This window comes from Saccopteryx leptura, chromosome 6 (assembly GCF_036850995.1).
Source record: "Saccopteryx leptura isolate mSacLep1 chromosome 6, mSacLep1_pri_phased_curated, whole genome shotgun sequence".
Taxonomy (NCBI): domain Eukaryota; kingdom Metazoa; phylum Chordata; class Mammalia; order Chiroptera; family Emballonuridae; genus Saccopteryx; species Saccopteryx leptura.
In genome coordinates, this window is record NC_089508.1 from 5,514,202 (window position 1) to 5,537,155 (window position 22,954).

General features: G+C 56.4%; 1 protein-coding gene across 1 annotated transcript; it reads left to right on the forward strand.

Annotated features, from left to right (window-relative positions):
- Window positions 1–22,311, forward strand: DEGS2 (delta 4-desaturase, sphingolipid 2). The gene is made up of 3 exons (XM_066388013.1): window positions 1–171; window positions 19,197–19,939; window positions 21,505–22,311. Exons 1-3 carry the CDS (start codon window positions 90–92, stop codon window positions 21,649–21,651), a joined length of 972 nt encoding a protein of 323 aa, XP_066244110.1. The 5' UTR covers window positions 1–89; the 3' UTR covers window positions 21,652–22,311.
- Window positions 22,312–22,954: the final 643 nt, after the last annotated feature.

Below are 22,954 nucleotides of genomic sequence, written 5' to 3' on the forward strand. Positions count from 1 at the left end.
CCCGAACCTGTCTCCCGCGGCGCGGACCCAGCGACAGGTGGAGAGAAGCCCAGCCGTGCCCTGCTCCGCGCCGCGCTCCCCGGCCCACCATGGGCAACAGCGCGGGCCGCACCGACTTCGAGTGGGTCTACACCGACCAGCCGCACACGCAGCGCCGCAAGGAGATGCTCGGTGAGTCCGCGCGGTGCCCAGCGGGCGCTCCCCACTTCCCGCTCGTCCTCTCGCCCGGGTCGCAACTCCCTCGCATCTCTGCCTCCGAGGACCCAAGCCCGCACGCGCGCGCGCGCAGGGAGGACGTCCCAGCCGCTGCGTCCCCAGCCGGGAACGGGCAGACACGGGTCCCGGGACGCGGCGGCGCAGGGGTCGGCCTCGAGGGACCGGAGGCGGGCTGGGTACGCCGCCCCCCACCCCGGGAAGGCACCGGGTGCCCCTGCCGGCGCGACTCCTGGGTCCCGCGGCCGCCGAGAGCCCACCAAGCCCCCCCAACCCGAGTATAGAAGGAATGGGCCCCTCGAAGGAAAAAAGGAAGCGACGCGGAACCAAAGGTGCAATTGTTTTAAAAACCAAAGATTGTACGAAAGAACCCCGCCCATTCTGCCCTGTTTGTTATAGCTTATGGCATGGTGGCCGCCCCTCTCTGCCGTTCAGGGTACCGCGAGGTCATTTTTACCCGCATGGTCACCCATCCTGCGGACTCGCCGTCTTTCACGCCGGTGGCTTTCTCTGGACCCAGAGTTACAGGGATAAAGAGCCCACGCCTCCAGAACAGTTTTTATTAGATGCCCCCAAACTGCCTGGCAGCGCCCGTGGACGCGCCCTGCCTCCCCAGGACGGCTGGCATCTCCCACACACCTGCTCCTACACCTGGGGTCGGCAAAACTTCATCTCTGCCAGTCAGATTGAGGAAGTAATGCTATTTCATTGTGGGCTTCATTTACATTTATTTGATGACTGGTTTTTATGTTTAACTGGCCAGTGTAATTTCTTCTTTTTATTTATTTTTTTCTCTTGGGTTGATCTTTTTTTTTTTTTTTAAATGTAGATTTTTGCTTTTTTAAAATTTATTTATTCATTTTAGAGAGGAGAGAGAAAGGGAGAGAGAGAGACAGAGAGGGAGAGAGAGAGAGGAGAGAGAGACAGAGAGAGAAGGTGGGGAGGAGCTGGAAGCATCAACTCCCATATGTGCCTTGACCAGGCAAAGCCCAGGGTTTCGAACCGGCAACCTCAGCATTTCCAGGTCGATGCGTTATCCACTGCGCCACCACAGGTCAGGCGGGTTGATCTTTTGCTTGTTGATTGGTTGAGCTCTTTGTATTGGAGCCTTTTAACCCTGTGTCTCACAAATTGCAAGTCATTTTCTCCTTTATAGTTTGTCTCTTGCTGTCACAGAAACTGTTTTCTGAATGCATTTGAATGGATTGGCTTTTTCTTTAGTGTTTTCCCTTTGGTGTGTCCCCGCCCCACCCCAAGACTATAGAGTTGGCATCCTCTTACTTTAAGACCTTTTAGACATCAGATGCATTGAGTGGTTAGTGCATGACTGTACCCAGCTGTAGTTGGGGGATCAGGCCAGAGACCCCTGGCCATGGTTTGTGACTTCATGGTTTTCTCCTGTGACGAGAACCAGCATTGTCTGTGGTGGGACCGTGGCATCATCGTCCCCTGTGTCTGTGAACTTCCTGGGGGCAGTCTTTCTTGGTGGTCGCCTGGTCCTCCCTCACCCCAGCTCCCACTGGGAACAGGCCCCTCGGCTGCTGCCCCCTCAGCAGGTGCTAGGCAAGGCTGCGTTTTCTTCTTGTCCCCTGGCTGTCCCCCACCTTCCCCTGGCAGGACTCGCTTGCACCTGGCTCCAGGTGGAGAAACCTGGGAGACTTATGGTGGCATCTGCACAGTGGGCACACTCATCCTTGTCTGGCAGAGTGGGCATGAGGAGGAAAGGAGATCTTGGGTGGGAAGGTGCCCAGTGTGGTACCCAGCACTCCCGGACACGGAGACGGGTCTCTGTAAAGAGAGGAGCCAGAGGCCCTGGCACCATTGCTGGAAGCTTGCTGGACAGGGTGACTGGGGTGGATGGAAGACTTGAAGGCGGAAGTGACTTTGCCAGGGCAGGGACTGCACAAGCTCCCCAGGGCTGACTCCCCACAGAGCCTCGATCATTCTTGTGTCCACTGGGCGCCGTGGATGCTTCCCCTGCATCCAGTTTTGAGCTAGTGGACTTGGAATGTGCCATTCTCCCTCCCTCTCTGGCATTTGCATTGGCTGCTCCCCTGCCTGACTGCTCTTCCTGCTCGCTCTGTCCTTATGGCCCCTGCTCCGTTTCACCTCCTGCAAGAAGCACCCACCCCCGGCTTCCGTCGTGGACCCTGGCTGGTTGGGGGCATTTTGTGGCTTCAGCCCATTGGGTCCTTATTTCTCTGGGGCAGGCTGCAGAGGCCCAGGGCTTGGCTGTAGAATGATCGCCTGGGAAGAACCTCAACATGCACTAATAGCCAAGTGACCCCAGGCAAGTCAATAAACCAATGAGGAAATTGAGGCTCGTTGGAGTTAAAAGGGGTTAATAGTAGTGCTCTCCTTACGGAGTTATTGTGTAGATTGAACAGAAGGAATGTTAAGTGCTTAGGGTAAAATTACTTGCATGATAACTGTTGCCTCCTGCAGTCAGGCCTGTGTTCTCTCTGAGGACTGAGTCTGCCTGGACCACTCCCGGCTGGAGAAATGCCGGAGGTGTAACTGTCAGCCTGTGTTTGTGGAAGAGGCAGCAGCCCAAGGCTCAGCGAGCAGAGACGACTTGCCCAGGGCCACATAGCTTAGAGGCCGTGGAGGCCAGGTTGGCGTTAAGGTGGACTCCTGCTTAGGACCTGTTGTGGCCGCACCTAGGCGTCAGCTGTGCCCATGCCAAGCTGCTGGGGGCCAGTGGATGCTCAATAAAGATCCTAATCTCAGAGGCAAGACGCAGAAAGCCCTGGGGCAGAGCTGACTTCCGCAGGACCAAAGTCCACCTGCAGCTCCTGCGTGCCTGTAAGGGGAGGTGCTCCCCAGGGCATGGTGCCCTAGAAGAAGGGGCTCCCATGGTAGTCCCCGAGAGCCCTGTGACCCAGGCGGGGGCTCAGGCTTCCTGTGCTGTGAGGACAGGAACAGAGCCAGCAAGAAGTCTGCTCCTTTTGAGATCAGAATCCAAGCCAGGCGTGGCCACGGAATAAAAAGCTGTTTTGGGTCTGCCTTTTCAAAAACAAATAGCTTTGTGATTTTGCTTTTGTTCTTCACTTAAAAAAAAACAAACAAACGGGGCACACACATAGTAAAAAGAAGTTCAAATAATCAGAGGAAAACAAAGGAGGAAAACAAGGAAGTAGGACTCTTGGCACCGGCTGACTTATTTGCTCAGGGAAGGCCTTGGCTGGGGGCTGTCGGTGGCAAGCGGTGAAATGCAGGCCAGAACCGGCTGAGCTCTCTGCTCTCCAGGGAATCCGTGGTGCAGGGGGAGCGCAGGCTGGGCACGGGGGCCGCGCTCTCTGTCCCTGCCGCAGTCCGCACGGAGGCCCCGCCCTCTCCTACCTGGGGGACTGCGGCCGGCCTGCGTCTGCCCAGCATCCGCCCAGCTCAGAGCTTTCACGGGGACAGAGGGGTGCCTCCCTACCCTCCCGTCTGGAGGAGCACTAGCTCCCCGTGAGCCAGCTAATCTCTGGCGGGAGCTGTGAGTCCTGTGATTGGTCAGCGGGCTGTGATGGGTGCGGTAAGGGCCGAGGGAAGCCGCTCACCAAGGACAGGAACAGCCCTGGGGTCCTAAACTGGGGGAGGAGGGATGGAGGGGTGCTGGCTGGTCTGGCCCGCGACAGCACAGAAGACAGGTGACCCTGAAGGGGCTCCTCCTGGGCCCTGACAGACCTGACTGTGTCCTCTCTGCTCCAGTCCAACAAGGGCCCCCCTGGCTAAAACCCCCATGTCTGCCTGGGCCGGCGGGGCACACACAGCCAGGCGCTGGCCCCTTGCCCTTCTTATTTTTTGCTCTCTAGCCACACTGTGGAATGCACCCCTTCTGTCCATTTCCTACGTCATGGCTTTTGCAAATTCTCTTCCCTTTGCCTGAATTATTTCCCCCTACTTTTCACGCACCCAACTCCTATGCACCCTTCAGGTTTCAGCCTAAATGCCCCTTTTCTCTGAAACATTCTCTCTCTCTCTCTCTCTCTCTCTCTCTCTCTCTCTCTCTCACACACACACACACACACACACACACACGCACAAACCACTGCATGCTCCTAAGCGTTAAAGAATTGCATCTCTGGAGGGAACGAGAACTCTGATCTGTACATATTTCGGTCCTGGTCAGTTTCAGGTGACCAGCATGCATCCCCGCTGGTCAGGGAGCTGGGAAGGGAGTTGCACATCGAGTGCTTGCTGCCGTGAACTCGAGCCCACACCACCGCCTACCTGCTCTTCGAGCTCCTCCCAGCTCCCAGATCCTCCCGCAGGGTCCCAGGCACTCTTACCTTGTGGCCTTTGCCCTGTCTGCAATCCTGCCTTGATTTGTGGGGTGACTGCTGGTGATTGCCCCACTTGGCTCCGAGCTTCCCTGAGGGCAGCACAAGGCCCAACTCCAGCTGGGCCATTCCATCAGGGCCTGGGGCCACTCTGGCTTCCTGGTGAGGCTGAGTGAACCTTTGAAAACGGGCACATTCATGGCTCCAGCCCCGGGCCTGCCAGCAGGGACCCGGCAGTTCCAGCTTATAGTGAGAGGTTTCATCCTCACCACCTGGATGATGGGCAGACATCCCATTTTCAGTGGCATGTCTCAGCCGATGGGTGAGACTCCGTCTTTCTTCAGTGATTTGACTACCAGCTTTTTTTTTTTTTTTTTGGTGGCAGAGACAGAGTCAGAGAGAGGGACAGATAGGGACAGATAGGAAAGGAGCGAGATGAGAAACATCAATTCTTCGTTGAGGCTCCTTAGTTGTTCATTGATTGCTTTCTCATATGTGCCTTGACCAGAGGGCTACAGCAGAGTGAGTGACCCCTTGCTCGAGCCAGCGACCTTGGGCTCAAGCTGGTGAGCCTTGCTCAAACCCGATGAGCCCGTGCTCAAGTTGGCGACCTCGGGGTCTCGAACCTGGGTCCTCCATATCCCAGTCCGATGCTCTATCCACTGCGCCACCGCCTGGTCAGGTGACTGCCGGCTTTTGTGAATCTTCTTCTCATGCCCTTAGTTCCTTTTCCATGGAAGTTGTCCTTTCTCTTGATTTGTGAGAGCCGCCTTCTTTTTCTTTTTTTAAAATTTGATTTTTTTAGAGAGAGGGAGGAAGGGGGAGAGGAATAGAGAGAGAAATATCAATTTGTTCTTCCACTTATTTATGCATTCATTGGTTGCCTCTTGTATGTACCCTGACCGGGGATCGAACCCGCAACCTTGGTGTATGGTATGACACTCTAACCAACTGAACAACCTGGTCAGGTTGACTTGAGAGTTTAGTTTCTACGGATTATGGTGGCCTCATATTTGCCACAGGTGACAAGTACCTTCCCTGGTCCGACTTTTGTCTTTTCAGTCCAGTACTTTTTCTGTCCTTTTCTTTTTTGCCTTACAGACATTACACATTGTATGACCCTGGGAAGTTGTCACTTGTCCAGTTACCCAGCATGTTAGGGGTGGACAGGACTCAAGTCTGTGCCGCTCAGCCTGAGTCCAGGTCTGCCCTCGGGTCCCTAACACGTGACTCTTGACAGGTGCCGCCTCACATGTCCCCTTCCGGCCTCCATGTTGATGGGTGTGCTGTGTCTCATACCTGGCCTTCCCTTATCCCATGTTCCTTACTTTGTACCAGCTTTTGTGAGGTATGATTTACACACGGTGAAATTTATGCGTGTTAAAGGTACAGTCCAGTAATTTTTAGTAATCCAACTTAGAGTATTTCTATCACCCGAAAAAGATCCCTTGTGACTGCTTGTGGTAACTCCACAGCCTCACCTCCATATTCTTCAATCCAAATCCTTTATCTTTCAAGTTCCAGCGGAAATGGTGTGTGCATGTATGTGTGTGTGCCCTTCTCTTGGCGTGTTCTATCCAGGACACACTGTCCGTGCCCTGGCATCCCCACTTCCACTCGGCCTGGGAACCCCTCCCGTCTCTGTGACCTGGCGCCTGGCTACCACAGACCTTCAGCAAATATTCGTGAATAAACAAAAAGCAGGTTTAGCAAGAGGGAGGTGAGGAGGCCCAGAACAGTGACTCCCGAAGGCACTTTGGGCCACCTTCCTCATCTTCTGTGTGGAACCGGGTCCTCAGAGCGCCTCCCACACCGCCAGGCCTGGTGAGGCAGGCCCCTTGCCCTCAGAGGGAAAGGAGGGGCTGAGGCTGGGAGGCTGCGTTCCCAGAGTTGGCTCGTGCCACACGGAAGCTGGTTAGGAAGTGGGTGTCAGGAGGGCTTTGGGTGCCTTTGCTGGGAGAAGTTGGCTGTGGGTAGGGATGGGTGAGGGAACACGCCCTGATTTCCTGGTGTCCACAGGCAGCAGCTTGTGGGCACAAGGTCAAGTGGATCTTGGAAGCAGGTGGAAGCAGGGGGGCAGAGCAGGAGCCGACTGAGATGGAATGTTCAGACTTGGGGGATGAAAGGCAATGATAGGACTCATCATGTGAAACTGGCATGCGGTGGCATTTGGTGTCCCTGGGGGGGTGGTGTCCAGTCCTAGATGGTGCCAGGCCCGGCATGTGGAAGGTCCAGGTGGGAGTGGGAAGAAGCCCCCAGTGGTCCTGGGCGCCCTGCTGGAGACCAGGAGGGAGTGACTTCATTGCCTCACCCCAGCGGTTGGTGGAGGGCCTACAGCTCAGAGGAGGAGCCTGTGGCTCAGGGGAGGAGCCTGGTGCCCAGAGGAGGAGCCTGTGGCCCAGAGGAGGAGCCTATAGCTCAGAGGAGGAGCCTGTGGCCCAGAGGAGGAGCCAGGTGCCCAGAGGAGGAGCCTGTGGCCCAGAGGAGGAGCCTGGTGCCCAGAGGAGGAGCCTGGTGCCCAGAGGAGGAGCCTACAGCTCAGAGGAGGAGCCTGTGGCCCAGAGGAGGAGCCTGGTGCCCAGAGGAGGAGCCTATAGCTCAGAGGAGGAACCTGTGGCCCAGAGGAGGAGCTTGAGGCCCAGAGGAGGAGCCTGGTGCCCAGAGGAGGAGCCTACGGCCCAGAGGAGGAGCCTGTGGCCCAGAGGAGGAGCCTACAGCTCAGAGGAGGAGCCTGTGGCCCAGAGGAGGAGACTGGTGCCCAGAGGAGGAGCCTACAGCTCAGAGGAGGAGCCTACGGCCCAGAGGAGGAGCCTGTGGCCCAGAGGAGCCTGGTGCCCAGAGGGGGAGCCTGGGCTGGCCTTGGCACCTTCCCCTTGCAGGGGTGGGGTGGGGGTCATGAGAGGAGGCAGCATCTGCCGTCCTCCCTCGGCTTGGTTGGCCCAGCAGAATTTGTCAGGAGCAGTTCTGGGAACAACCACGATCCACAGCTGGAGTTTATTGTGGGTTTGGTCTGGGGTTGAGGTCAGGCTGCCCTCCCTCCCAGCAGTTGTGTCCTCCTGCTCTGCTGAGTCCTCATGAGCAAGTCTGTTATGTATGTAAATATATGTAAATGCACGTAAATACACCTGCTGGGAGCCATGCTTCCCAGTACCTCAGGCGTGCTGCCTGCTCCCTGGGAGGCCATGTGGCCTGGGACCCCCAGGGCAGACCCCCCCTCCCTGTGCCCACTGCTCCAGCGTGGCTGAGTGGGCACTTTGGGGTTGGCACGTGAGGAAGCAGCCCGTCATGCCCGCGGTCCAGGCCAGGGAGGTTCCCACTGGACTTGGGCAGACCGTAGAAGAAACGCGGAGTCAAACCATTTGTTGGATTTATTTATTTTAGCGAGATAGAGAGAGAAAGAGAGGCAGACAGACAGGGACAGACAGACAGGAAAGGAGAGAGATGAGAAGCATCAAATTGTTGTGGAACTTTAGTTCAGTGATTGCCTTCCATATGTGCCTGGACCAGGGCTCCAGCAGGTTACTGGATTCTCGCAGAGACAGGTGAGTGAGCAGCAGGGAAAATCACTTCTCAGGAGCAAATGGGAAAAACTGTGCCGGGAGGCAGTACCTGTAGCCTTCTATAGCCTACGCAAGTGAACATGGTTTGCTTATCTCACTAGTTACACAAAGTGACTACGGCTGGAAAGCAAGACAGCAAGCCTAGCTGCCGTCTCTTTCCCTGCAGAGCCCCAGAGAGGGACAGGGCCCCGCCCAAGGACACACAGCCCAGAGAGGGACAGGGCCCCGCCCAAAGACACACAGCCCAGAGAGGGACAGGGCCCCGCCCAAGGACACACAGCCCAGAGAGGGACAGGGCCCCGCCCAAGGACACACAGCCCAGAGAGGGACAGGGCCCCGCCCAAGGACACACAGCCCAGAGGGACAGGGCCCCGCCCAAGGACACACAGCCCAGAGGGACAGGGTTCCGCCCAAGGACACACAGCCCAGAGGGACAGGGTTCCGCCCAAGGACACACAGCCCAGAGGGACAGGACCCCGCCTAAGGACACACAGCCTCGGCTTGAGCCGGGCTGCACTGTGGCCCTCCTAAACCGGGACCCTGGATTTTCTCTGGGCCCTTTGTCCCGAGGTAGCCCAGGTCCGGGAAATGGCTCCTCTGTGTGAAGCCCTCATTCTCCTCCAGAGGGACCCGTGGAAGTTAGGCAGTTTGGTTGCACCTGGTGGTGGAGCCTGTTTCCTTCGCTGCATGATGAGGGGTGGGCCCTTCCTGAGCAGGGGGCTGACGCCTGAACAAGCAAGTGTGTGCTAGACACTGGGCACGCAGCCCCCACTGGTGTCATGTCCAGGCCTGGACGCGGGGGGTCCTGAGGTTAAGTCCTGGTGCTGCTGGCCTTGCCTTGCCTGACCCTCCCCTGGGCCTCTGTGGGTCTCAGACCCCCCTATCTGTGTCATGCCCAGACACTTCTAGCAGTGGCTGCTGCTCATGGCCAGCTGTCCCGCCTTTGGGGTCTTTGTCTTGGGTTCCAGGTGCCCATCCATGCCGGCTGCAGTTTGTCCTCAGGTATGCAGATCCCAGCCCAGCTACTCCTGTCCTCTGAGCTGGAGGCCTTGAGCAGGCAGGGTCCTCGAGGCTGGCTGAAGTCCCAGCCTCGGGGGGACAGAGCCTGCTCAGGCTGGGTGTTGGCAAATGAGTTTGTAAATATGATATATATGTTTGCTCGCTTATAGTTTGCATTGGGTGTGGGGGACAGGCTGTAAGCAGGCAGGGTCGTTATAGCCTAAGGCTTAGGCCCTAAGGCTTAGTTTTAAGACTAAGCTTTTCCCCACACCCTTGACTGATTGCATGATGTGGGGTGGTGCACTCTCTTGAGGAATCCCGTTATGCCTCAGATAAGTGACTTTGTATCAGAGACTTCTTTGTATATTGGATTAAAGGTTTTGATTTTTTACACTATAAAATGGGGCAGAGGAGCCCATGCTGGAGGAGAGCAGAGAAAAGGCCACGTGGAGGAGAGGAGAAGCAGCCAAGATGGCGGAGTGCTAAAGGAGAAGCCAGTTTGTGCAGTTTGTGCAGAGAGAAGATGGGGAACAGAGGTGAATAAGGCTGGTGAGGTAGAAACTTGATTCTAGGAAACTCGGATAAGTCAGTAGATTTGGGAGCCCTGAATGAAAAGGTGTAAAGCCAGGAGCCACAGCCAGGGCCATCATCAGAGCAGCCGCCTGGCCCATGCAGGTTCGCATTGGATTCGGACAGTTGGTAAAGAAACAACGGAGCCACAAACTGGTGGGCCATAGTCTTTAATCCTAGCTTGCACCCGGCGGGCAAGTAAAAACACACACTGGGCTCCGAAACCCACTCACATTCAGTGCTCACAAAGCTACTGACTTATCCGAGTTTCCTAGAATCAAAGGTTTCTAGCTCACCAGACTTATCCACCTCTGTTCCCCATCTCCTTCCTTCTCCCTGCACAAACTCTGCACAAACTGGCCTCTCACTCAATACTCTGCCATCTTGGCTGCTTCTCCTGGCCACATGGCCTCTTTCTGCTCTCTGCTCCCTCATGCTAATCATCCCAGGAACCACGAGCAAGCTCCCGCTCCGTCCCCATTTTATAGTGTAGAAATCCAAACCCTTAATGTATATTGATACAAAATAGGGAAGTCTCCAATACAAAGTCACTTCTCTGAGGCATGATTGGATTGTACTGCCCCACATCAGAAAGGGTGGGAAAGGCTTAATCCCAAAACCAAGCCCCAGGCTACAATGATCCTGCCTGCCCCCCCAACACACATTAATATCACCTGGGCGATGGCCTTACGTGGGCAGTGCTATATTTAACAAAGTGAGCATAATATACTCTATCTGCCCAACAAAAGGGAAGTGTTTTCCCACTGTGTGTATTTCTTGCCCGCTGGGTGAAAGCTAGGATTAAAGATAATGGCCCATCAATTCTTGGCTCCGTCGTTTCATTACCATCTGTCCGAATCCAATGCGAACCTGCATGGGCCAGGTGGCTGTGATGGTGGCTGTGGCTACTGGCTTTACACTGGGCCAGCTTTTGGTGTCCAGCCAGGCCCAGGGCTCCTCCTGGGGCTGCCGGGAGGGTGCGGTTCTCTTTCTTGTGGGGTGCTCCACCCCTGCTGGGGCTCAGGGACGGTGGAGCTAGCAGCCCTCCCCACCGCCCCCCTCTCGCTGTCCCCCTTCCCAGAGCCCCTAGCACCCCTGTCTTGTTCGTGAGTCCACCCTGGCATCGCTGTGCTCCCCCATGCCTGCCCTCGCCCTCGCCACCTCCCTTCGCCGCCGCCCCAGCCCCGGCCACGCTGAAAGGGCTGCTGCGGAACCCACACAACTCTGCCAGGTTCAGCGGGCGCCCGTCCCCTCTTCCTCTCTGTGACCTTCCTTGACCTCCCACAGCGGACACCCCAAATCCTGACCTGCCCAGTGGCCTCAGCTTTCGTTCTGTGTGGCCAGTGCTCCTCAGGGTGTCTCTCCCAGGACGCCCCCAGGGCCACCCTCTGCCCACTGGAGAGCCAGAAGTTCTGGAATTGAAAATGTTAGATATCTGTTTCCCTTGAGTGAGGACTGAGTTTCAGTCTGGCAAGCTGGGAGTAGGGGTGGGAGGGTGTCCGTGTGCTCCTGCCCGCAGGGCTCGCCGCACCGTCCAGAGGAGCCCTACGCCCAGAGGGGCCTTCCTGGGGTCTCCGCTGTGGTCTCCAAGCCTGTACGGGATCTTGTCCCTCCATATTTTAGCCAAGGCCTCCGGGACTGCGCCATGGGTCCTGCTTTGTGTGGCCTCCCGGATGGCCATGCTGGGCCTGCCCCACTCGTGGGGGCTCCTCCTCCTGCTCTGGGTCTGGAAGCTGCTCCTGTTATAAAGTATCGTACCCCAGATTCTGCAAAGTATCGTACCTTACTTCTGTGGGTTTATGTAGAGACACTGAGTCCAGATGAGTTTTGAAGGGTTTTATTAAAGGAGGAGCGTAAAGCGAGTAGCCACGGCCACCATCACAGCTGCCTGACCCATGCAGGTTTGCATTGGGTTCGGACAGACAGTAATGAAACAATGGAGCCAAGAACTGGTGGGCCATTAGCTTTAATCCTAGCTTGCATCCGGCAGGCGAGAAATACACACAGTAGGAAAATACTTCCCTTTCCATTCAGGGCTCCCAAAGCCACTGACTTATCCGAGTTTCCTAGAATCAAAGGTTTCTAGCTCACCAGCCTTATTCACCTCTGTTCCCCATCTCCTTCTCTTTGTACAAACTCTGCACAAACTGGCTTCTCCTTCAGTACTCCGCCATCTTGGCTGCTTCTCCTCTCCTCCACGTGGCCTTTCTCTGCTCTTCTTTATAGTGTAGAAATCAAAACTTTTAATCCAATATACAAACAAGGAAGTCTCTGATACAAAGTCACTTAGGGTGGGAAAGGTTTAGTCTTATTAGTCTTTAAACTAAGCCTTAGGCTATAACGACCCTGCCTGCTTACAGCCTGTCCCCCACACCCAATGCAAACTATAAGCGAGCAAACATATATATCAGATTTACAAACTTATTTGACCCACAAGGAGATTCATTAAATATGCTGGCCGCATATGGCTCACCTGGGGCTTTTTCAGACCCAAATCGTGTGCGCTGGGCACAGCCGGTACAGCAGGTTATATACCTTTGCGCGCTCTCTCTCTCTCCCTCTCTCTCTCTCTCCCTCTCTCTCTCTCCCTCTCTCTCCCTCTCTCTCTCTCTCTCTCTCTCTCTCACACACACACACACAATTCATTAGCAAGCTTACATTTGTCTATAGGATTCATAAAAAACATTTTTCCACATCAAAACATAAGGTAACACAATAGCAAAAATGTTATTCTATATATTAAAAGATATTCCTGAATTTTCTAGTGTTCATTTGCTATTCCTTTGTTTAGAGATATATACATTAATTACACGCTTTCAGAAGGGGAGGGGTGGTTTCCATGGCGCTAGGGGATAAATGCCTGCAAATAGCTCATCAAATAAGAAAAGATTTTTTCAATCTCTCCCTTCCTGCACCTGGCTAGCTATTTACCTGCTTCCTCACAGGTGTGGGGCAAGGATGGGAATCCAAATCTCCTTCCCCTCCTCATTTACAACACAATGCTATCGGCCATCCTGAGTTGGTGCTAATCACGCAAGTATAAAACCATATCTACAAAATCTCTCTGCGCCTCTAGCCCAAATTAATAAAATGCTCTTTAAGCTTCCTAGTTGAAGGGAGCCTCCTACACAGTATGTTTCTGCAAGCAGGAAACTTTCACGTTTCTTCTCCCTCCCTTCCCCAAAGGAAGGACGGGACAGGAAGCCTGATCTTTCCTCCTAAAATATCAATATTAATTTTTCAGCTTTTAGGTACCTTACCACACTCCCAAGCTGCAAGGTGATGTGGGGCCCGGTCTCAGGGGTCGCCTCTGCGTTGCCCAGTGTCCAGCCGCCTCAGACATCCTCCCCGTTTTCACTGCTTCCAGCCGGATGGCTGGAGTCCAAGCCCGATGGCTGGACCCAGTGGCCCTTACGCCCTGGGAGCACTGGGCATGTTCTTGCAGGTCAAAGCAAGCCCAGGGCCAGGTGTGCCTCCATGACCAGCACCCACGGCCCCAAGGGTCAGAAACGGGGTGTTTTTACTCTCAGATCCGAAAACTGTATTTAATAACAGCAGTCATAAGGGCTCGCAGGGCTCAAGGCTCAAATGTGGAACCTGAGGCTGGGGGTTGAGGTAGCCAGGCCTGCTCCGTCAGTCCCTGTCGGGGCTGTGCTCAAGCTGGGGACAGCTGTGTCCTTGGGGAACTATTGAGAAAAGGAGGAAGGGGGGCACCAGGCCCGCTGAAGGTGGGCTGGGCAGGGTGGGGGCAGGGAAGGCACCCCAGGGGTCCCCCCCCCCCGTGGGATTTGTTATCTCTGTTTGAAGGATGGGGCACCAGAGTCCAGGGTCACAGCTTCCAGACGCTGTGACTGCCCTTGCCCCTGAGCGTCACGGGAGTGGCCTTTGTGCTAATCCAGAGCTTGCCTGCCAGTCTGCGTTCACCTGGCCTAGGCGTAGCCTGCCCTGCCCTGCCCTGCCCTCCCGGGTTTGGCCTCCTTCCAAGGGGAAGCAGTGGAGGCCCTCCCTGGGCAGTCCAGTGGCTGGGTGGGCTCCCAGGTGTGCCTTGGCAGGGGAGGGCCTGGCCCCTGGTTGCCCGAGGGGGAAGGCTGGTCAGTCTGGTGGGGGGGGGTGGCGCACAGCCGTATGCAAAGGGTCAGGGGACTTTGCATGCGATTCCCAGGCACCGGGCTGTGGGCGAGGGCATTGCTGACTCCTGCGGCTGCGGGACAGTCCTCTCGCCCTGGCCGCGGTGAAGGCATTTCTTCTTCCCCTGTTGGATTCCCACCCCCACTGGGGGCACCTCTCTTCCTGCGCAGCACCCTCTGAAGTGTCCCCTTCACTCTGACCCCTTCTGGGGCCAGGAACAGCTAGAATGAGATCTGTCCCCTGCACCCCTTCCCAAGTGGGGCACACATGTCACTGTCTCCCACCCCAGACGGGTCCTAAGTTTGCTCTTGCCCCACCCGATGGGCTGGGGCGCCCGGCACCCTGCAGGCCTCTGTCCTTTCCTGGGCTGCTGGGTCGCCTCCCACTGTGCAGCCACAACTCGAGGAGCCACACGGGGCAGCGTGGGCCGGCCCTGGCCTGGTGTTCCATCCGCACGGTCTCCACCACCCCTCGGCCCTCTGAGCTTTTCCGCAGCCGTGAGCCACCTGCGCGGAGTGCTCTGGGAGCCCGCCTGCGCCTTACACTCGGCCGCCGGGCCGCACTTGTTCATCCGCGGCCGCGCTTGTTCATCCGCGGCCCCGCTCCCCGCGGCCCCCGCCTTCCCTGCCCGATCTAGTCGTCCTGCTGGGGACCGGGCCTGTGGTTCAGAGGTGGCGCCTGGGAACAGCAGGCTACCTGCTTGGAGCTGGGAATTAAAAAACAAACAAACAAGAAAATAATTAAAAAGAAAAGAAAGACAAAAACCCTGGCCAGATAGCTCAGTCGGTTGGTTAGAGCCTTGTCCCGAGGTTGCCGGTTCGATCCCTGGTCAGGGCACATACAGGAACAGATCGGTGTTCCTGTCTCTGTCTCTGTCTCTGTCTCTCTCTAACCCTAACAAAACAAAAAAAACACTGTGGTAAAAATACATAGAACATAAAGCTTGCCATTTTAACTAGCGGTATGTTTAAGAGATTTGGTAACATTAGTTACATTCACAGTGTTGTGTAGCCGTCACTACTATTTCCAGAACTTTTTCATCACTCCACACAGAAACTCGCCACCCACGACCAGTCACACCCCTCCCCTGGCCCTCCCCAGCTGGTGGCAGCCTCTAGTTCTGTCTCCACGAACTTGCATGTTCTAGACGTTCTGTACCAGCGGAATCCCATGACAATGTGGCCTGGCGTGTCTGGCTTCCCTCACTGAGCATCACGTCTTCAAGGTTCACCCGTGTTTTAGTATGTGTTAGTGCATCCCTCCTCTTTTGGGGGGTGCAGATGGGTTATTCGGGAGTCATTCCCAAGGAGCGGGATTAAGGGAGCTGACATGATGAAACAGAAGGTGGACGATTCATAGAGCGTCGGCCTAGCGTGCGGAGGACCCGGGTTCGATTCCGGCCAGGGCACACAGGAGAAGCGCCCATTTGCTTCTCCACCCCTCCGCCGCGCTTTCCTCTCTATCTCTCTCTTCCCCTCCCGCAGCCAAGGCTCCATTGGAGCAAAGATGGCCCGGGCGCTGGGGATGGCTCTGTGGCCTCTGCCTCAGGCGCTAGAGTGGCTCTGGTCGCAACATGGCGATGCCCAGGATGGGCAGAGCATCGCCCCCTGGTGGGCACGTGCCGGGTGGATCCCGGTCGGGCGCATGCGGGAGTCTGTCTGACTGTCTCTCCCTGTTTCCAGCTTCAGAAAAATGAAAAAGAAAAAAAAAAAAAAAAAAAAGAAGGTGGACGATTCACTATAAGGATTTTTTTAAAAATTGAGGGATAATTGAGGTATGGCAATTATTAGTTTCAGGTGTAGAACAATGATTGGATATTCACATATATTGTGAAACAGTCACTATAATAAGTTCAGTTGACATCTCCATGCATAGTTATAGATAATTTTCCTTTTTAAAAATATATTGATTTGAGCCTGACCTGTGGTGGCGCAGTGGATAAAGCGTTGACCTGGAACACTGAGATCGCTGGTTCAAAACCTGGGCTTGCCTGGTCAAGGCACATATGGGAGTTGATGTTTCCTGCTCCTCCCTTCTCTCTCTCTTTCTCTCTCTCTCTCCTTTCTAAAATGAATAAATAAGTAAAGTCTTTTAAAATATATATATATTGATTTGAGAGAGAGAAAAACATTAAATTTGCTGTATTATTTATTTATGCATTGATTGTTTGATTCTTCTGTGTGCCCTGACCAGGGATTGAACCTGCAACCTTGGCGATATTGGGGCAACGCTCTAACTGAGCTACCCGGCCAGGGCCTCAAAATTTTTTTCTTGTGATAAGAACTTTTAGGACCTACTTTGTGAACAACTTTAAATTATGCAGTGCAGCATGATGAACCATAGGCACCAGGCTGTCCCTGTACCCCCGGGACTTCTTTTATAAGCAGAGGTTTCATCCCTTCCTAGGGGGGAGTGCTATTCCCTTGTGTAACAGACCACACGTGACGTTTATCCGTTCATCTGTTGCGTCCATCTGTTGATGGACATTTCGTTGTTTCTACCTTTTGGTTCCAGTGAGTAGCTCTGTGCACACTGGTACAAAGGTATCAGTTTGTGTCTGATTTAAAAATTCTTTTGGGTATATACTTAGGAATGGAATTGCTGGGTCATATAGTAGTAATCCTATGTTTAACTTTTTTTTTTTTGAGGAACAAGCAAATTATTTTCCATAGAGGCCATACCATTTTGTAATCCTATTGCCACTGTACAAACAAGGGTCCCAGTTTCTCCACATTGTTGTCAACTTATCTTCTGTTTTGAATTTAGCTATCCTAGTGGGTGTGAAGTAGTATCTCGTTTTTTATTTTTTATTTATTTTATTTTTTTTCAGAGACAGAGAGAGAGTCAGAGAGAGGGATAGACAGGGACAGGCAGACAGGAACGGAGAGAGATGAGAAGCATCAATCATTAGTTTTTCGTTGCACATTGCAACACCTTAATTGTTCATTGATTGCCTTCTCATATGTGCCTTGACCGCGGGCCTTCAGCAGACAGAGTAACCCCTTGCTTGAGCCAGTGACCTTGGGTCCAAGCTGGAGACCTCGGGGTCTTGAACCTGGGTCTTCCGCATCCCAGTCCGACGCTCTATCCACTGCGCCACCGTCCGGTCAGGCTTATTTTTTATTTTTTATTTATTCATTTTGGAGAGGGGGAGGAGAGAGAGAAACAGAAGAGGGGGGAGGAGCAGGAAGCATCAACTCCTATATGTGCCTTGACCAGGCGTGCTTGGGGTTTTGAACTGGTGACCTCAGCATTCCAGCGACGCTTTATCCCACTGCGCCACTGCAGGTCAGGCTCATTGTGGTTTGATTTGCCTTTCCCTAGTGACCGATGACGTCGAGCATCTTCCCATATGCTCATTGGTTAGTTGCACATCTTTGGAGAAATGTCTCTTAAGTCCTTTGCCCATTTTAAGATTGGACTGCTAGCCCTTTGTTGTTGACTTGTAGGGTATCTTTATACACTCTGGATTCTAGACCCTCATCCAGAGCTGGAATTTGAACCTGCTCCACACACTGCTCTCTTCCAGCCTCTCGGACTGCTGTGGCCCCCGTGGCTGGTTTGAGTGGGGCTGAACTTGGTGCTTGGGGAGCTAATTGGATGGTGTCATTGGACGGCTGCAGGGAGAGAGCTCTGGCCCTGGGGGCCCCCTTCCTGCGGGGGGAGGGAGGGTGGGGAGTCCTCGCTGCACCTGGGAGAGCCCACCACTAGGGGGGAATCGGGACAGCAGACTTGGTCCGTCCCAGCCCCTGGAAGTAGCAGCAGCCTCCTCCCAGGCCTTCTGCAGAGCCCTGCTGCCTCCTCCTGACTGAGGGCATCCCCCCATGCACCCCCTCCCCCGTTCCTGTAGGATCTGCTCCTTGGTCAGGAACCAAAGCCCGCTCTTAGTTTTTCCTTTTCTGTAAAACAAAACATAGAAAAGTAAAAAAACAAACAAAAAACTACTACATAACACCCATCATCCAAAATAAACGCATTCTACATTTTATTGTATTTCCTTTAAATCTTATTTAAGAATTGAAACACTTGCCCTGGCCGGTTGGCTCAGCGGTAGAGCGTCGGCCTAGCGTGCGGAGGACCCGGGTTCGATTCCCGGCCAGGGCACACAGGAGAAGTGCCCATTTGCTTCTCCACCCCTCCGCCGTGCTTTCCTCTCTGTCTCTCTCTTCCCCTCCCGCAGCCAAGGCTCCATTGGAGCAAAGATGGCCCGGGCGCTGGGGATGGCTCTGTGGCCTCTGCCCCAGGCGCTAGAGTGGCTCTGGTCGCAACATGACGACGCCCAGGATGGGCAGAGCATCGCCCCCTGGTGGGCAGAGCGTCGCCCCTGGTGGGCGTGCCGGGTGGATCCCGGTCGGGCGCATGCGGGAGTCTGTCTGACTGTCTCTCCCTGTTTCCAGCTTCAGAAAAATGAAAAAAAAAAAAAAAAAAAAAGAATTGAAACACTTGAGGGCAAGCCAGAGCCCTCCGTGTTCCCCTCCTCTGGCCGCCCCGCCCCCTTCCAGGTTCCTGATGTTCTGGGGGCGTCCAGCCAACCTGGTCACCACCTGCTACATCCACAGGTGTGGTTCACCAGAGCGCAGCCAGCACTCCTGGTTCTGCAGCTGCTTTGATTTTTCTTTTTTTTTCTTTTCTTTTCTTTTTTTTTTTACAAAGAGAGAGGGAGGGATAGAGAGGGACAGACAGGAACGCAGAGAGATGAGAAGCATCAATCATCAGTTTTTCGTTGCGGCACCTAAGTTGTCCATTGATTACTTTCTCATATGTGCCTTGACTGTGGGCCTTCAGCAGACCGAGTAACCCCTTGCTCAAGCCAGGGACCTTGGGTCCAAGCTGGTGAGCTTTAGTCAAACCAGATGAGCCCGCCCTCAAGCTGGTAACCTCGGGGTCTCGAACCTGGGTCCTCCTCATCTCAGTCCGACGCTCTATCCACTGCGCCACCGCCTGGTCAGGCTGCTTTGATTTCTGATACTATGTTTCTGTGACCTAGGGTGATATCTTTCTCATTTTTAAATTGATTTGAGAGAGAGAGAAACATTGATTTGTTGTTTCAGTTATTTATACATTCATTGGTTGATTCCTGCATGTGCCCTGACCAGGGATCAAACCTGCAAACTCGGTGTACGGGGACGATGCTCTGACCGACTGAGATACTCGGCCAGGGCAGCACCTGCCCTTTGTGTACGCTGGTGGCAAAGACCCTGCCCCCTGCCTGTCTCTGGGTTGTTCTTAGGCCTGGAGGTACAGGGCAGGGTCTTAGCGCGACCTTCCAGGGGTGGGTTTATCCTGTGTCACGGCCTGGGGGGTGGAAGGAGGTGGATGGCGGAAGAACCGGCGGGAAGCCAGGGGTGCCTGCGGAATGAGCTGAGGGCGAGAGGGATGAGGGGAGGACGGGCATTCCGTGCGGGATCCACGCGACCTGTGTCCGCCTCACCGCCTTCTCTCCTGGTTCTCCCTGCAGCCAAGTACCCAGCCATCAAGACCCTGATGCGGCCGGACCCCCGCCTCAAGTGGGCGGTGCTGGCGCTGGTGCTGGCGCAGCTGCTGGCCTGCTGGCTGGCGCGCGGGCTGGCCTGGCGCTGGCTGTTCTTCTGGGCCTACGCGTTCGGCGGCTGCGCGAACCACTCGCTGACGCTGGCCATCCACGACATCTCGCACAACGCCGCCTTCGGCACGGGCCAAGCCGCCCGCAACCGCTGGTTCGCCATCTTCGCCAACCTGCCCGTGGGCGTGCCCTATGCCGCCTCCTTCAAGAAGTACCACGTGGACCACCACCGCTACCTGGGCGGCGACGGGCTGGACGTGGACGTGCCCACGCGCCTGGAGGGCTGGCTCTTCTGCACGCCGGCCCGCAAGCTGCTCTGGCTGGCGCTGCAGCCGCTGTTCTACTCCCTGCGGCCGCTCTGCGTGCACCCCAAGGCCCTGACCCGCATGGAGGTGTTCAACGCGCTGGTCCAGCTGGTGGTGGATGTGACCATCTTCGCCCTCTGGGGGCTCAAGCCCATCGTCTACCTGCTGGCCAGCTCCCTGCTTGGCCTGGGCCTGCACCCCATCTCTGGCCACTTTGTGGCTGAGCACTACATGTTTCTCAAGGGCCATGAGACCTACTCCTACTATGGGCCCCTCAACTGGATCACCTTCAACGTGGGCTACCACGTGGAGCACCACGACTTCCCCAGCATCCCAGGCTGCAACCTGCCCCTGGTAGGTGGCCGCGCGGGCAGGGGTGCGGCGGGGAGGGGTGTGTGGCGGCTAAGGGGGGAGTGTGGTGGGGGTGGGGCCTGGGGTCACGCTCTCACCTCCTTCTTCTTTTGTGCTCATCCCTGGGTGGCACATCCTCAGTTGTGGTCTCTAGGGCAAAGGGAAAGGCCTCACAGTGAGGGGGAGAGCCCCTCTGGAGAATCAGGTGACTCCAGGGAGGGCAGCAGGTCAAGGGGCAGTTAGAGTTTAGACCACTCAGTGTTAGGAAGACCTGTCTGAGCCCAGCTGGAACATGGACTGGCTGTGCATCCTTGGCAAACCACTTGCCCTCTCTGTGCCACGGCGTCCTCTTCTGGAAAACGGGGCAGCAGCAGTGATAGTGGGCATAAAGCACCTCCCCTTCCTGGCTTCTGACTCTGTCCCTGCCCGTTCCTTGTCACTGCCCTGTGACTTTCCAGGGGCCCCACATGGCTCAGAGAGGACAGGGTGGGCTTTGTGACCCAGGGACCTGGCCCAGAATGGTGCAGAGTGGAAGACTTCGGGCTGGTGGCTCTGCCTTGGGGGACTGTGGATGGAGGATTTCTGACGGAGGGAGGGGAGGGGGAAGCGGAGGGCTTTCATGTGGTGGGGGCGGGTTGGAAAGAGCTGGGGTGTCCTCAGGTCTGGGAGGCAGGAGGGGTGTGGTCTTCTGCGTGTGCGGATGCCTTTGTGTGGTGGTTGCACGTCTGCCTGGGAGCACGCTCGGGGTATATGCGTGTTTGTGCGTGTGGCTTCGTGCAAGCATCTCGGCGTGCAGGGGTTTGTGCCCTAGTCCGCGTGTGCACCCCTCCCCTCCCCCACCCCTCCAGTCCTGCTGAAAGTGGCATGGTCCTGCGCTGTGCTAGGCACCATCTTATTTAAGCTCTGCTGCGAGCCAGTGTGGCAGGTGCCCTTATTTCCCGTTACCCCCACGTCCCAGGTGAGGAGGCCGAGACTGGGGGAGGGGAGGGGCCTGCCACAGGAAGCAGCAGAGCCAGAATCTGGACCCAGTTGGTCAGGAGAGCATCTTTACTCCTGCCTACACACGCAGGTCACCTCGCCTCCGAGCCCCGTCTCCAGCTAGAGCGCAGGCCCTGAGCCCTGTGTGCCCTCCGGTGGGGAGGGCGGTGCTGATGCGGGAGCTGGGAGCACTTCCTGGAGGAGGCAGCTGAGGGTCAGGTGCAGATTGGGTAGGGAGATGGAGGGGGGCGATGTGGTGGGGTTGTTGTGGGGGCCGAAGCCAGAGGTGATGGCAGGTCGCAGGGGGCACTGGAAGCAGGAGAGCGTGGACACGACCATGGCTCAACAAGACTCCGGCCAGGCTGTGCTTCTGAACTCGGCAGGGCTCGCAGGAGAGACCCTGGCCCACCCTGGGCTCTGGGATCAGAAACTCCATTGTGGGCAGGGGCCAGAAACCACCTTGGTCTAACAGCCAGCACCACGGGTACCCTGGGGACGACAGGGCGTGTCTGTGTGTGTACATGCTCACATGCGTGGCAGAGGCCCATCTGTGCCAGGGCACAGCCTTTGACACGCTCCCCTCCCCGCAGGTGCGGAAGATTGCGCCCGAGTACTACGACCACCTGCCGCAGCATCACTCGTGGGTGAAGGTACTCTGGGATTTTGTGTTCGAGGACTCCCTGGGGCCCTACGCCAGGGTGAAGCGCGTATGCAAGCTGGCAGAGGACCGCCTGTGAGCCTGACCCGCTGGCGCCCGCAGCGGAGGGACACTGCTGTGCCCTGTCTCTGACCCGCTGGCGCCCGCAGCGGAGGGACACTGCTGTGCCCTGTCCCTGACCCGCTGGCGCCCGCAGCGGAGGGACACTGCTGTGCCCTGTCCCTGACCCGCTGGCGCCCGCAGCGGAGGGACACTGCTGTGCCCTGTCCCTGTCCCGCTGGCGCCCGCAGCGGAGGGACACTGCTGTGCCCTGTCCCTGTCCCGCTGGCGCCCGCAGCGGAGGGACACTGCTGTGCCCTGTCCCTGTCCCGCGGGCGCCCGCAGCGGAGGGACACTGCTGTGCCCTGACCCGCTGGCGCCCGCAGCGGAGGGATACTGCTGTGCCCTGTCCCGCTGGCTGCCCAGCCATGCCCGGCCCCACCCACCTGCTGCAGGGCTGGTTGTCACCGTGCCCCCTCGGCCTAGTGCCCGGAACTGGTTTGGCTGCATTTGGCCCCCGTACCAGGCCGGGGCACAGTGGGCACAGGCTGGTCTGCACAGACTTGCTGTTGCTCTCAGGCTGGGCCTGCCCTTTCTGGGCCTCATGGAGCTGGCTCGGCCCTGTCGGCTCTGGGCCATCTCCATGGGGCTCATTTCTCTGGTGTCCCCATGCCATAGATTAAATCAGCGCTTGTTCCCACACCCACTGCCGTGCTCTTGAGGGGGCGGTCACGGCTCCAGGCTGGGCCTGGAAACGAGGCCTTGGCCAGCCCTGGAGACTGTCCCCAAGCCGTTCCCCACCTGCTCCTGGCCCCTCGGGGACTGCTGCTCCCCACCTTGGTGCTTACGCAGCATTTCCCGAGGGCCCTGCCTTTGGGGGTGTAGGCAGCAGGAGGACCCCCATGCCCTGCAAGTCTGTGTGGCCTGAAGCCTTTCCCCTTCGTTCCCCGGGCGCTGCAGACTGGCCTCCCCTCTGTCCCTGTCTCCTGCTGCACCCCAGCAGGTCTGCCTGAGCCCTCACTCTTGTGGGAAGCCTTCCCTGGGCCTCGAGGGTTCAGGCTTGACAGGGTAGGGTCTGTCTCCCCCTCCAGCTCACACACGGGACTCGAGATGGTCACAGAACAGGGGCCCCAGGCCAGACACACGGAGGCTGGGCCGGTGACCGCAGGCCAGAGGGAAGCAGGCTGGTGTCCTTGTCCTGGGAAGGGTGCAACGTCTCTGCCCTGACTTCGGCGGAGGCTGGTGGCACCGCTAACCTCAGGAGGCATCTCCTTGTCAGGCCCTAGACTCCACGTCCCCTGGGCCCCGGGACTGCAGGAATTCTGGACCTTGGAAGGCGCAAG